The 15,039-nt window shown below is 37.6% G+C and overlaps 1 protein-coding gene across 5 annotated transcripts in view; it reads right to left on the bottom strand.

Moving 5' to 3' along the window:
* Positions 1-15,039, bottom strand: part of cntn5 (contactin 5) — a 139,405-nt gene that overhangs the window by 14,115 nt on the left and 110,251 nt on the right. For 3 of the 5 annotated variants that reach the window (XM_079676861.1, XM_079676860.1, XM_079676864.1), the window contains 5 exons: positions 11,775-11,919; positions 7,400-7,527; positions 6,804-7,003; positions 4,503-4,623; positions 2,231-2,389 (listed from right to left, as the gene is read on the bottom strand). In XM_079676861.1, the coding sequence (XP_079532987.1) occupies positions 2,231-2,389; positions 4,503-4,623; positions 6,804-7,003; positions 7,400-7,527; positions 11,775-11,919 (753 nt within the window). The remainder of the gene's footprint in view (positions 1-2,230; positions 2,390-4,502; positions 4,624-6,803; positions 7,004-7,399; positions 7,528-11,774; positions 11,920-15,039) is intronic. The other 2 variants (XM_079676862.1, XM_079676863.1) reach the window with 2 other exon arrangements.

Raw genomic sequence — 15,039 nt, 5'->3', positions numbered from 1 at the left:
ACAAGATGAATATGATGAATTCATAAGATTACTTTAAGGTGACATATCATACAAAAACTCACTTTCTTATTTATTGTTCACATACGTTTGGGAATATGGAATCTCTTCCAACACAGAAACTGTGAAATATGTCAACAGACTAGTTATTGTTGGTGGGCTGCCTCAGATCAGAAAACATGGTGGGATTCAACAAGCCGTTCAATGTCCCACCTGGTCTCATTAGAATATACTAGAGCTACCAGTGAAATTGGGGGTTTAAAGAGACAGGCACTACAATTAACCATTTCAGAAACATGCAGACATGTCGTAATAAAATCCCAGAAGCCAAGTATAAACATAAAAATGATCCCTGTCCCTTTTAGACTATGACACATTGGTGAATTAGATTCTGTTTCCTAAAAGTGGGGGATAATTCCTACGCCTGTGTGTAAAAGCTGTGCGTTAGCTTTAAAGCCATTTTTTTCTTTTTAAATCCAATAAGCTGGAGAACCACCAAAACACAAAAAAACATTGTCTTGGTTCTTAAAAACTGCAAAGTATTAAAGCTTCCCTACAGATCTACTGTGACTTGGCTTTTTATTTTTTCACAAGGTGGTGACTACGGTATACACATTTTACTGGAAACCTTGGCATATGATGTTGTTTTGGTGTCTAAATATCAGCTTACTCACAGCTTTAGAGTACATTATAGTACAACTCATTACATCATAGAGGGAAGCTGATTTCCACAGAGGACTTATATAGCTATGTCATTTTAAATCCCATCCTGAGACTGAAAGAAAGTTGATTTATGAATGTACTTTGAACAGAATTACAAGCAGGTAACACAACTAATCTAGTTTCTTCAGGGCTCTCATAATCACGCTTTGTCAATATTGATCCCGCAGCAACAAACAAACATTGACTGAAAGCATATCCGTGTCACAAATGAACCAGAGGTCTCTGTATGCTAAAGCAACATTCATGACGCTGAGGAGCTTACACTCTTATCATCCAAAGCAGCTCACAATGAGACCACTCTGTCAAGCAAGCTGCTCTTCAAACATGAGCTGATAACTCTGTTTGAGAGGAGTGGGAGCGAAAAGCCCAATCCCCCCCTTTATGCTAATCTTAACAACTTCAACACTGACAATATATCACAGAGCCCTAATTGTGCTTTATCGAATTCAATGTAGTTGAACAGACATGATGTGAGAGGAGTGTATACAAAGTATGATTTATATATCTGTGGGGACGAATCATTATCACACCTTAAACTCTGCCATCACAAGGCATATTAAGATGGATTACACACAATGCTTAGCAAGCCTTCATCCTTTAACGCTAAGTGATTGTAGTTGATCATTTTTCTCTCAAAGTAACAGATAAAATAAGCACATTTTAACAGTAAATCTTTAATAAAATAAGTATTATAATCCATGCCTAAAGGGTTCATTTCCCACTCACCACTTTTGATATTGTCTCAAATAACTTTTGCTAATCTCTACTGAACAACAGCCAAGTTCAACCACAAGACGGCATCTTCTTAAACGGGCATTTGAGAAGAAAAAAAAACGTCTTTATCACGATTTGGCACAGTGGAGTGTAAGACGCATAAAGCTCAGTATATGAGGGTAAATGGTAAGGTCATTTAAATCAATTATTAAAACTCCACGTTCAGTTTTTACATGTTATAAATTGAACTGTGTTGAACAATCTTAACTTTTGAGGAAGATTTCAGACTGACCATCTGCATTTTATGCCACAGTCAGTGTAAAATGCAGATTTCCAGTGGAATTAGAGAAATAGCTTACAGGCTTACTCATTCATTTGTATTCAGCTGATTGACTATTTTGGTAGTTTAATCCTGTAAATGTAAAACAGTTATGTTCCAGCTGAATATTTCATGACACTATATGTAAAAAAAGAAAAGACACACAAAATGATTTTGTTCTCAAATGACTTCTCTGCAGTAGCGTTTCTATCCATCTGCATTTCCTTGTGTTGAACACTAAACACGTATATTAATGCAGAAAATAGTCGTTTGCTGTTATAGTAATTGTCTGAATATCGATTTGAAAACCTTTAAGATACAAATGTCCCTTGCCACCAGAGATTTACAATTATTTATTTTAAATCCTAGCTTAATCAGGATCCCCGTACATGACTTTACGCCGTATTAAAGCCTTTGTGTATGGCGTCACATTAACCACATAGGTCTAGAGGCTGCAATTTGCTCCTTATTGATTACCTGTTTGGACAGTTTGCCAGCCTAATGAAAATGGGCTGCGGGCCTGTATATTATAGGTGCTGATAGGGCTGTGGTTGTCCAGGCCACGAGTCCAGGACAGGGTGGCCGTGGTGTCGGTGATCTCCTCCACTATCACCACTCCAGGGGGGCCGGGAGGGCCTGGAGGAAAGAGAGAGAGGAGACAGATTAAATTACAGCTTTCAACTGCTACACCACAAATGTTTCAGGATTGTCGAGACACAGGGGGATAAAATGATCACTGCTGCTGTTTGAATCAATTCTAAGCCGGTCCATATTGAGATGTATTAATCATGCATTGTTGCCATTAGACACACTAATGGATGCAACCATGCAAGCATTAAGAAGGATGTGCAGCTGTGTGCATATGCTGACAACATGAATTATCTGCTGTAATCTGTGCACAAACAAACAGCAGAAATGAACATATCTAAACTGAGGCTGGATTTGTGTCTGACACAGATCTGCTGCCAAGGATTTCATGTCAATTCAGAAATATTGAAGCTTTTGGTTTTGGGGTTTTCGAAGGTTGTTTACCAATCCCTCTGAGCATGACTGAGTTTTGGACCTTCATGTGTTTTAATACAGCTGAACATATGTTTACCTCTTCAGAAGTAAATCTAATCTGCAAATGCAGGAAACAACTAAGGACTCAAGGGGGAACAGCTGTAAATGAAAAGGTGGCAGCTGGTGCGTTCAATGAAAAGTAATGTACTGTGTCCCCAAAAAGTGCCCATTAGAAGGTTGCACTGAAAGGTGCATTTGCAATCTCCTGCCTTCTATTAGGAGCTTTATGTTTAATCACATTAATTACAAACAACCAGACATTACACATCAAACCCAGAATACATATATGAATATTTTATGGATAAGATATATTAAATAACTTTTCTAAATAATCATTTAAATAAAAGATATTTCGGGAAAATCTAATCACCAACTCTCAAATCACAGTTAATTTAATCAATATTTATATTGCAGAGTCTAATTTAATCCTAAGGTGGAGACACTTCAGGTGATTAGGGTAACAGTTTATTCCAATAGATATAACTATAAAATATAACCCCCCCGGTTGATTACTTAAATACGTGTATCTGAATATGGGCTAAAGCCAGGTTAAAAATTGTTAAATTATGTTAACTAATACCGAGATTAACAGAGGGAATTCTGGGATATTTATGTTTATCAATGTCAACAGCCATGCATAATATAATGAATTTAATATTATATAAATTATGCTATCATATATGAACAAACCCCTATGGATATACAGAATATACTGTAGATGGAATTAAATGTATTTTTGTAAAAAATGGTGTTTATGTGAATCTTACTCAACAGCCTTTAAGAAATATTTGCATACCCTTCCATACAGGGGGAAAGGGTTAGAAAGAAATTGCCATGACATTTCTCCAGTCGATGACTCAAAATATTAGTTTTTTGTATTACACGTTTTCTGAAATGCTATGTTTAAAAATGCAACTAAAGCATTATCTTATTCTTACTTTTGGTCACTTGAGAGTAGACTAATCTGTATATGAAAAAAATAAAGTGTCGTAAAAAAACACCATAATGTGTGTTTGGATGTTCTCTTTTCACTAATTTGAAAAAATGATGTAACACCGTGTGAAAAAGCATGTGTTTCCCATAGTATCACTGTTTCTGCTAAAGCACAAACAAAGAAGACATTAACACATTTCCAGGCCTGACATCTCAAAAGACATGTGTAAACAGTATTTGAGGTCATAGCCTCGAAAAACTACAGCATCTGTGTGCATGATAACCTTTTCATCACATCATCAGCAACAATCAGAAACAGCCACAGAATCTGATCACTAGCCATTTTAGCCTTTCATCTGTTTAACAGCACACACTAAACTTGTTCATGCAGGCAGACCGTCTGTCAGCCTTACTCACAGTGACTATAACAAATTAATCAAGATCAGAAGGTTAAAAAGGGGGCAATAATGTGGAAAAAGTGCTGTCCAATTGTCTCCATCAAGAGCAAATATTTAATGTCTGATGTCATTAGAAAACTTCCCAAAGCAGCGGCACAAATTGGAGCCAATTTGCTAGATTCACAGTGTTGTGTCCATTTCCACTGGACTAAGCTTGCCAAGAATAACTCAGTAAGAGAATAAATGTGATTTTCGGTTTAGTGGTTCAGTTTAAAGGGGGCAGAGAGTCACTGCCTGCACCAAAGAGTGAACACGACATCACATAGTACTGTTCTACCGACACATGACAAGCTCACCTCGCACAAGGAGTTCAGACTCTGTAAACACAGTGTCGGCGCTGGTCTGGGCCCGACACCCATACTTCCCAGCATGCTTCAACAAAATGCTCCTGATCATCAGGTCCACTGTGGACGACTGCTGCAATCGGAAGGAATAGAATACAAACAGGTTAGGTATTAAGCAAGCCTAAATGTGCTTGACAAAAAGAAGTGTGATGCCTTTACATCTTGTAGAGGCTCATGTGGCTTGAGAGATTCCTGTTTAATTCAGGTGCTCGCTTGCTACATTCTTCAGCTACTCCTATTTTCTCTGTTGAAATGAGAATCGCCTAAGGCAAGGCTGGGAATAATTCAAGGTCTACAGGCAGCTGTTTAGCAAGAAACCTGATTAAAATTACACACCATGCATCAGCCAGGAATCTGTTGTGTAAAGGATTGTCACTGTAAATACTTTCTCTCCAGAGCATTGGTAGTAGCAGAGGACACACAGGACAGATGTGATTTTAACATCCACTGAAGGAATGGTGACATAAAGAGGGCTCCCTGCTCTCTGGTACATTTGTTTTCAACTTCATTTTATGGTTTGTGTGTCCAATAGTTTCTGTATTGTGGAGATTGGAAATGTTTCTTTGTACAAATATAAGTGTAAATTACGCTTGTTTAACCCTGTAAGGCCCCCGGTTGTTATTTTACAACATCACTTTAAGTTATCCAAAAAAGTCAGTAAATGTTTGTTTTTTTATAGACTACATTTACATAGTCAAAAGGTCCTTTTGTACTGGAAATGTACTTTTCAAAATGATGCATCTTAAAATAAAATAAAAATACATAGGACCAAACTCAAAATTTTCAGTTTAGCCTACAATAATTGATATGTCCACACTGAAAAAAACTGATCAATTACTTTAATCAAATGTATTATGTCAACAGATTTCCCAACTGTATTAGGTTAGTTTAAAGCAATCATATTAAGATTAAATAAAATTAGGTTTAACTTAATATTATTGCTTGCAACTAACCTAATACAGTAGTGTGACATTTGTTGACATAATAGATTTAATCAAAGTCAACGTTTCAGTTTTTTCAGTGCAGTTAATAATATGGTAAACCAAAGAAAAAGAAAAACTCAAACAACAGAAAGGGTCCAGGAAAAGGAAGAGGTGAAATGGCAAGGTATCAATGAAGCCCTGATATTGGAGGATGTCAAAGGTTAAATGCATTTTTGAGTGGGAGGATTTATTGTTTTGCTCAGCTGGGAAAATATATGCGACATCTTCCTCAGAGGATCCTTGACCCTGTGTCCTCTGACCTTTTCCTGACGACTGAAGTCAGAGAGAACAACGGAAACAATCAGACTCACATACTTGCAATTCAGGAGGCGCCTGAATATTGTTGGTGGAATTTGTGAATGGATTCATAAGCATGTTTTACAAAGCTGTGATTTAATTAACATGTTGAAGTTTCAATATTAGCATAATTGTCCTTATTATATTCCTTTCTATTTGTCATTCAGAAGCACTTATGAGTGAGTTTGAAGCCGTAATACTTTTCAAAGCAAGTACGAGTCTCTATTTGTGTTTTAATTTCTCCCAAAAAGATACAATTGCGATACAATTGCAATTCAAGGGCATTATATTTTATTATACATAATTATGTTACTGATCACAAATGTTATGTTTCAACACTTAACCCTCCTGTTGTGTTCGGGTCAAATCTGACCGATTTACTACTTTCATCAATCATAAATATTGTGTTTTACATGTGATTGCTTCAAGGCCCTAAGTAGGTATATGAACATGTGCAATTGCTGATTAACGGTTGTATCAATTGCAAGCATTTCCAAAGAGTAAAGTTGTGTTATTTGTATGCAGACTGAGGAGACTGGGTTGGATCACCACTTTCATAGAATTTGAGTGGTTTAGTCTTCTTAACACCTATGATGTTCCCAGTCAAAAATGAGGGGTTAACCCTCAATTATGTTCATCAATCAGATAGTACACACCCAAAAAATCAACAAAATGTTAAGTTTGGAATACATTTTCAGTGTATGTACATTCACTGAAGTTATTCACATAAACCAGTAGTCTGAGAAATTGTTGACAGCTTAAAGGGGTGTTAAATACAATTTGGTGATGATTAATGGCTTTTGTGTTAATGTAATAGCAGTTAAAACAGACCGGTCAAATTTGACCGGGAACACCAGAGTAAGGGGGGAGAAATGAACACAACAGGAGGGTTATCAGATGAACAAAAAAAGACGGATAGACATGTACACAGATAGGTACATAACCAATATAATACATTTACTCATAGTCTTACTTTTGCTCTTACTCGTGCTCTTACTGTTTGGATGTATTCGAAGTGGTTACCGTCCTGTTGAAAGTTGATGGGCCTCTGGTTGAAGAACCACTGGAAAGCCACATCCAGCGAGGTGTCATGGGCAGCCTTGCAGCTCAGCACCACGCTCTCCCCCACAGTCACTTCCACTCGAATCGGGCTAAGCTCCACACGCATGGCCTCTGGAAGCACAAAGCTGCTACACTGTCACCTCAGGCTAACCAGAAGCTATAGCGCCAAGTAGCTGCGTTTCACTGTGACATCACCGTCAGAGCAGTCACGATTGGGCCAACCACAGCTTGAGCGGCACCTTTGTCAAACAAATATCCTGCTTTTCTTTGATCTGGAGTGTGGTGTGCAGTGCATCTATGAGACTCAGGCCTTTACGCTGTAAAAGTGTGTCCTTGTAATATGATTCTTGAATGTGAGAGTCCTTGGTTCACGGTTGAGCAAGCACAATACATTTCCTGGCAACCGAGCAAAGGTAAGGGGGGGGGGAAATGACATTGGGGACTGTTTACTGGTGGCTGACTTGTGCTAATTTGGCAGAAGATAAAGGCCCCCAGGGCATCACTTACCTTTTACCCACAATACGGCAGTCATCTCCGCCGAGCCCAGCTCATTCTCGGCCCGGCACACATAGTTCCCCTCATCTGCTCGGCTGGAGTTAACAATTCTCAGAGTATTGTTCCGTAGCAACATAATCCTGTGAGAAAGGACAAACAAATCAATACTGGTATGAAAAACAAATTCAGGAATGATGAGTTGTTCGACACATTTAGGCATGAGGTTTTATGCTTGTGGTCTTGTTGGGTTACAGGAATAGAAATATTTACTTGGGATGAGATAAAATAAACTGCTCAGACATCCTTGAAATGATCATCCACTAGAGATTGCAGTGGAAAATATAAAACAAAATAGTGTTTACCGCTGGCAAATTATTATCACTGAATTGAAGGGCAGAAAAGTATTTGACAGTAAGTTGTTTAAATAAACACTTAGAGGACTGAGGGATGTGTGAAGGATGTGAAATGATTGTATGTAACCTTCATCAAGAGAGACGGAAATGAACCCTTTCCACTCAGAATCAATCGACCATTGGAATATGTTAATGAACCTGATTTGCAGATACCAGTAAGTAGCCCTATCTTGAACATGATAAAACACTGATTCTACTAAAGATACATATAAAGGTAATAGGGACACATGGTCAGAAAAAAAAGAGTGACACCAAAGCAATGTTTGGAACAAAGAAACTCAGTATTCTTCTGACTTTCAATTTGGGTCCAATGATGCACTATATCTGATCTTATGCCTTTGAAAGAGCACAATGGGCTTCTATTAGAGTAATTACAGTATCATTTCAAATCCATTACAGGACAGTTTCGGAGCATCATTTGTGGAGAGCACTACACAAGTTGAAATAAAATAGATGTTTTGATTATTTGTCCCTCTGCATTCAAATGTCTATACATTTATTATTTGTTCCGCATTTATCACACACACTGTTTATGAACCCACACGACAGACCATAAGTATTCCTGCATTCACTGCATCTAAAGCTGTCAAACCCAGAAGTGGATATCATTGAGATTCCCCCCCAGGGAAAAAACAAGTGTACTAGAGAGAAGAAACAACACCACGCCTGCATTCATAACATAAGTAGCCTCTTATGCAACTTAAGGACAAAAGCAACGCTGTATAAACATGTCGCTCAGACTTGTAAATAACATATGGTGGCTTTAGAGGAAAATCATACATATATATGTATAGCATTATGAAGTGAAGTGTCCTGTGCAAGCACTTCTTTATTATTGTGGTACGTATGTATATCACATTTAAATGATGCCTTCCATACCGAGGTGGTAATGCATATTTTAAAAAGTATTTGTTTTCAATAGCATATCGATTTTATTCAAAAGCACACAGTCAAAATGATGGAGCTGGGATGAAGTCTTTTTATTCGACTTCATATTGTTTGGCATTTATATTTACTGCAGTAAGCCGTTTCATCATTGACAAGGTGATTGAAATTGGCACAGAGAAACTCACAAAGGCGTGGCAACATCTCGCCACACATTCAGACAATTCAGAAGCAATCTGCAGCCAGGAGACATGTTTCAAATTGAGAAGGTAATTCACATTCAACAAGGACACCGAGGCAGAAAGGACATGAAGGGACTGTTGGGCATACAGAATATGCAAATACATTCAACCTTAGAATATTTCAAGGAAACATCAGAAGATCACACCATGATGGGGAGAGTTTCTGATATGAAGCCAAGCAGACTGCATTTTTCAAATAAAAAAACAACTTATCAGTGTTTATACAAAAGGCCAAATCATGCACTGTCTGACTGTTAAACAAAGAGTCCGTGGGTTTTGACTGAGTCTGCCACATTCTCTCAAACGAATGGGATTAATACTTTCTGTTTAAGAGACAAAAGCCCTGAACATTAGCGGAAATCCATGTTAATTACAAACTCATTAAGTCAGCACAGCTGTCAATGTCAGATAAACGTGAAGCTGTTTCGATTCCTCCCCCGCTCTTCTAAGAACAGAACGTCTCTCCATCCATAAACTCTTTACTTTATTATGGGTAGTGGCAGAAAATCCTTGCAGGAGTCACCCTGGCCAAGACCTAAGAAGGTTGTTCGTTTCACCTTTTTCAGATACAAATCACCCTTTCACAAGGTTGATCTCCAGATGAGCGTTGACCCCTTAACCATCCAGCTCATTAACGCACTGTACAGAATCACCTTTAAGATGTGTCAAACATTCTATTCTGGTATAAAAGTAACACAGCCGCGATGACATTTTGAGGAAACTAGACCACATACGGCTTGTATACAATGCCAGCACCTAATAGTGAATGATGAATTACTCTGCGGGGAAGAAATTAACTACTTTGCCAATAACGTCCATGAACAATTTTCTGCTCTCTTAAGACACCACTTTATCAGAAGTCAGATGAAAACAAGATCAAGGTGTTTTTTCGAACAGGTATGACTCTCCCCGCGGTGCACGCCAAAACCACTGAAAAATAGATTTGCCAGAGTATGAAAAATACCTCAAAGGCTTTTTATCAGATCGAGACAAGCCAGGGTCATTAATCACCATTTAGGGGCAACACACTCACAGACTCATCCACATCCATCAGTTTCACTGTAGCCAGGTTTTTTATAGACAACAGACACCCACAATTAGTGATGAGGACCACTTTTCTTTAATGGAAGATTCAGTTGCACCAACCTTTGAAATTACCAACTACTCCTTTTTTCAATTTGGCCTGAAGTTAAGTCGCTGGCTCTTTGAAGGACACTCACAGATCTGATTATCAACTGGCTTTTTGCTGCGAGACTGTGGAACAGACAGCTGAATCTTATCTCCCTCAGAACTCGGGACACTGAGTATTTCAGTGGTGTCGCTCAGTTTGATTGATGGACCCTCGCCCCGCTAAGCCCCCCTCTAGGAGCGACGGAGAGATGTTTCTCATAAAAGATGATGCATCAAACTGCGTGTGGATTCCAAATGCAATTGTACGGTCTAAATTGTCAGCATCCATGAGAAGGAGGGGGGGCTATGGATGTGTCTCCAGAGCTTTCCTGTACCTAAGGTGTTTTATTCTAGCAGTGACACTTCATTTTGGTTACAGTAATGAAACTGTGATGTGTTACAACAAGACATGTATGCAATTCCTGAGGGGCGAGAGCCATAATGATAACACTTGAAGTTAGGCAGTGGAACTATGATGAAAAACAATTTTTTGGGAGGGACAAACTTTTCATGACTTCATACATATTTTACAGGGCAATTAACTTTCTCATATAACGTTCTTTTCTCTAAACTGTGCAGAGGAATAAAAAAAAAGTAAACTATTTAAAACAGAGCTCTGGTTATGACGCAGCCTATCCCGGTGAATTTAATTTTTAGGGTGTCTTCACATAGAATATTGCTATTTTGAATGCCCATAAAAAGCATTAAGCAGATCATTACTATAGAGATATTACATGGAGGGACATTTTCTAGTTTTTATTGCATTTTTTAAGATCACAAAACATTGCCACTACAGAGATCAATATTAATTGGCATTAATATTGATCTGTCGGAGCTATACATGTTGCTTTAATAAAAACAACACTACCTTTTAATATGCAGTATGTTACCATGAACTCAGTATGTTTTGTTTTAAAAATTTTGAGCTGTAAATTAAGGTTGAGCTATGGTTTGGTTTGAGGTCATACGTCTGTGGACTCTGTGCTGAGGTAAACAGAACACTGGCTCTAGGGTTTCTGCAGGTTTCAAGTTCATGTTAAGACCTTTTCAAGATCATATAATGAACTTGTTTATATTACAGTATATTACTATATTTAACCATTCATACTGGCAGAGGCATAAAGAAAAATGAGTTGCCACCTAATGAAACTAAGCCTAACAGTTACGGTGCAGTATGAAGTTCAAACATGTATTGACATGTAGCAATCTAAGTTTAAATCTGGCTAAATCTCATTTCTAAAGCACAAAGCAGTCACCATGGAGATTATGAAACGCTTCATGGATGTGTTGGACTAAATTATGAGCAGGGTGCAGAACCTTTATTCATGGTGGGAAATTATCCATTGTGGGTCAGTTCTCCGGCTGAGCAAAAAATGTATTCTGACAGCCCTCTCTTTATTATTTAAAGTTAACACAACGGTGGAGGATTATTTTTTTGAGAGAACATTTTAGACCGTTTTAGGCTTCAATTTCAGACAATTTCATTTCATTTTCAAGGACTTGCAGAAACCCTTGGTATCCCCTGCCAGCTTTGCTGTTTAAATGGAGAATTGTTCCTACATGGATCAATAGCACAATGCATTTCTATTAGATCATATACAAAATAATTATAACTAACACACACTCACACACAGAGCTACTACAGTGTCACACAATGCTTCTTAAGAGTTGCTGTACCTTTTGCTTTGCTGTATCCTCCGGTCTCCTCTCTTCCATGTTATCCGTGGTTTGGGCGATGCTTTGGGTTTACATTCTAGAAATATATCTTTTCCAAGTGTAGCAATGACCCGCACAGGATTATGGACAAAGACAGGAGCCGATGCTGTGAAAGACACAAAAAATGTGTTGTTTACATTTAAAGAGAGACATAGAAAATAATAAAGTCATATCAGCCCACACACTTCTATACTATTTATGAGATGTATTATTTCCAAGTTCTCTTGTCTCTTGCTCTTGTCATAACAAGCATGGTTAATTAAATGTTTTAATAAGTTAAGATACAATATGATGATAGGAATTATGTATATATTAATTTCTTTGTAAGATATGTAATATCATAAATCTATTTGTTTTAAAAATTTGTTTTTAAATCTATCTTTAGATAGTGTTGTTGACAACCAGTAAATGCGTTGTATAAATGATGTATTTTTATATTATTTGTTATTTAAAAAAATTAAATACTAAGACAAGCTGCTTTCTAAAAATGTGAGAAGCTGTTTTCAGCTCAATGGAAAACCAACAATGGCAAGTGACACCTGAACACAACCTGAATAACTTCAGTTTCTGTGAGTTTGTCTTAAATATAGTTTTAATTAATTGCGAGGCTGCTAAAATGTAATATACGTTTCAACATACTTGTCGCACCTCTTCAACTGTGGCATTTCAAAGTAATTACTTCAAAAATGCTAGAGGGTTTTAACTGACACATCATGACTCATATGGCTGCATGATCAAAATGCTAATCTTTTTTAAGTAATAACCCAATTTTCAATGTGAATAATTACAAAGCATGCTTTTATACAAACAATGGCTAAACATGCTTTCAATATACTGTATAATGTGGTATACTTGGTCTTATCTCTGTGCTAATTCAGTACCCATTACAAATCTATTGTGCTGCCTAATTACTAAAAAGCTGTCATAATGTTAATGATTACATGCTGTGATGATTTGTACTGCTTTATGTTTTTAACCCATATTTAACCAGGCCACTTGAGTGAATAATAAATACATATTTATTCTATTATTTTAACATTCACAGCAAGCTCGAGAGAATAAATTAGGCACTAATGGTCTAAATAAGGCTTCAGGCACTTAAGTCGATGTGGTAGTGGTATACAGCTGTATTACACATCAAGGCCATTCACAGGCTGCGAGGCTTTGTCAACTGTGATTATTCTAATCCCGAATGATGTTTTAAAGGTGACATTATTTGCAATGACAATTCAATCCCATGTGTAGCTACAGGCTGACCCTGCTCCCTGAAACATTTGTGTCTTTGAGGCTGAGTAGTTGCCTGAGTGGCAGAGGTCCCTCTAGACACGGAGAGCAGCAGAAAACAGAGCAGTTGCTGTGAGTATTTGTTTTAATCAAAATAAGAGCAGGCCTGCAGCTGGTGGCAGCAGTGCCCTTATTGCTTCACCCGCCACCCTCCCAGAAGAGCTGGATCTGGGACACGATCACAGGCATGAGGGCAGCCGCTGCCCCCGTCTGGCCTCCAGTGATCGCTCATCTGCAGGCTGGTATTAGCCATTTAATCTGTCCTGATAGTGTTTGCTTGTGGACATCTCCGCAGAGCACAGGTCACTTGGAAGACATGCCTGGGGGGCATAGTTATGAAAACATTCATCACCAGCTACCAAATACCATCATTGTGACAGTGACTCAAAGGAAGGCAAAAGCACTTCCTCGTCAGGTCAAATAAAACTTAATACAAATCCAAACTTCTCACTTGTGTAGATAACACCGAGAAGACTTAAAAGTGGCTGTTTTAAAATGAATCTAATCTAATGTTTTAAGAGACAAACAATGTATAGATTTTTCCCACAAAAAAAAACATCCATTTGCAATAAGATTTTCAAAATGCCAAAGATTCCCCTTCAAAAAAGGGCATGCCACACAGACAGTAAATCAAACTGTCCCTCTGGGAAATATGAAAGGGGAATGGGTGTCACCAGACGTATCCCGGTATAGAAGATGACAGGGAGAAAATAGTGCATCAGCACAGAACATTGGACAGTCGGTTACGTTTTCAGCCTGGAGCCATACATGTGCGTCTAAAGAGCACAGTTCCCTTGGCTTTTGGTGCCCAAAAATGTTCAAGTACATGTGACTCCTGTTCTGCTGTTTAAAAAAATATATATATACAGTATACTGTGTATATATATATATATATATATATTAGGGATGGGCAAAATTCTTATCGCATATTAACGCATTAATTAATTAACGGTTACAATTATTTTATTGCGCATTAACAGTTTTTTTTATTATTATTTTGAAAGTCTGCTGCTCACTGGCTATGAATACACATACAGACAAACCATGGGTCACAGGGTGAAAATGTTGATCAGTATTGGCTTAGGGTGGGCGTCATCACACGTCTCAACCAATGAGAGCATTTTGGGTGGGCCTAAGATTGCTGGCCATAAAAATTGAGAAAGGAACCAAACTCTTACATGGACAATTTAGATATCTTCCAGAGATGATAGAACCAAAGTTATTTGTAACCAATGCAAAGTAGAATTGTCCTATCACTGGACTCTGAGGGTAACTTGTTTTATAACAAACAACATAACACGTTAATGCCCTGGCAGTGGAAAATAGCTTTGGTTTTATATTTGATGTGATACAAACAACATAACACGTTAATGCCCTGGCAGTGGAAAATAGCTTTGGTTTTATATTTGATGTGATACATTACTTCATGTTTTAGTTGAGATTTACAAGACATTGTTTAACTGCTACTGTGTAAAGGGAATACTGCTGTTAAAAGCACCTATTTGTTCAAAGTGTTTGCAAACCAAATGATATTGCACTATTGCACACAATAGCAGTACTTAAAATAAAAGTGCGGCATACACTACTTTTGAATTAATTATAGAATGTTGCGCATAACAATGCGATTAATCGCAGAAAGTCATGCGATTAATTGTGATTCAAAAGGTTGATCTTAGCACAGCACCTATATATTATTTTCTTTGTATTTCTTTGTTGAACGAATAAAATACATGAATCTCCAGACTTTAGCTTAAAGCTTTCCCATCTGCAGTCCCTCGGCAATTTTACACATAACAATCAACAAACCCTAAAACATTACTTAGTGTCCATCACACTAACAGTTATAAAACAGATGAAAGTAGAGATCAAATAGCAAACACTGGCTAATAACTACCTATTAAAAGTCATGCCTAAAGTAGAGGTTTGTTTTTTCTAAGTAATT

The sequence above is a fragment of the Notothenia rossii genome (assembly GCF_949606895.1).
Source record: "Notothenia rossii genome assembly, chromosome: 4".
Taxonomy (NCBI): domain Eukaryota; kingdom Metazoa; phylum Chordata; class Actinopteri; order Perciformes; family Nototheniidae; genus Notothenia; species Notothenia rossii.
Note: the sequence above shows the minus strand (reverse complement) of the source record. Positions and strands in the feature narration are given on the sequence as shown.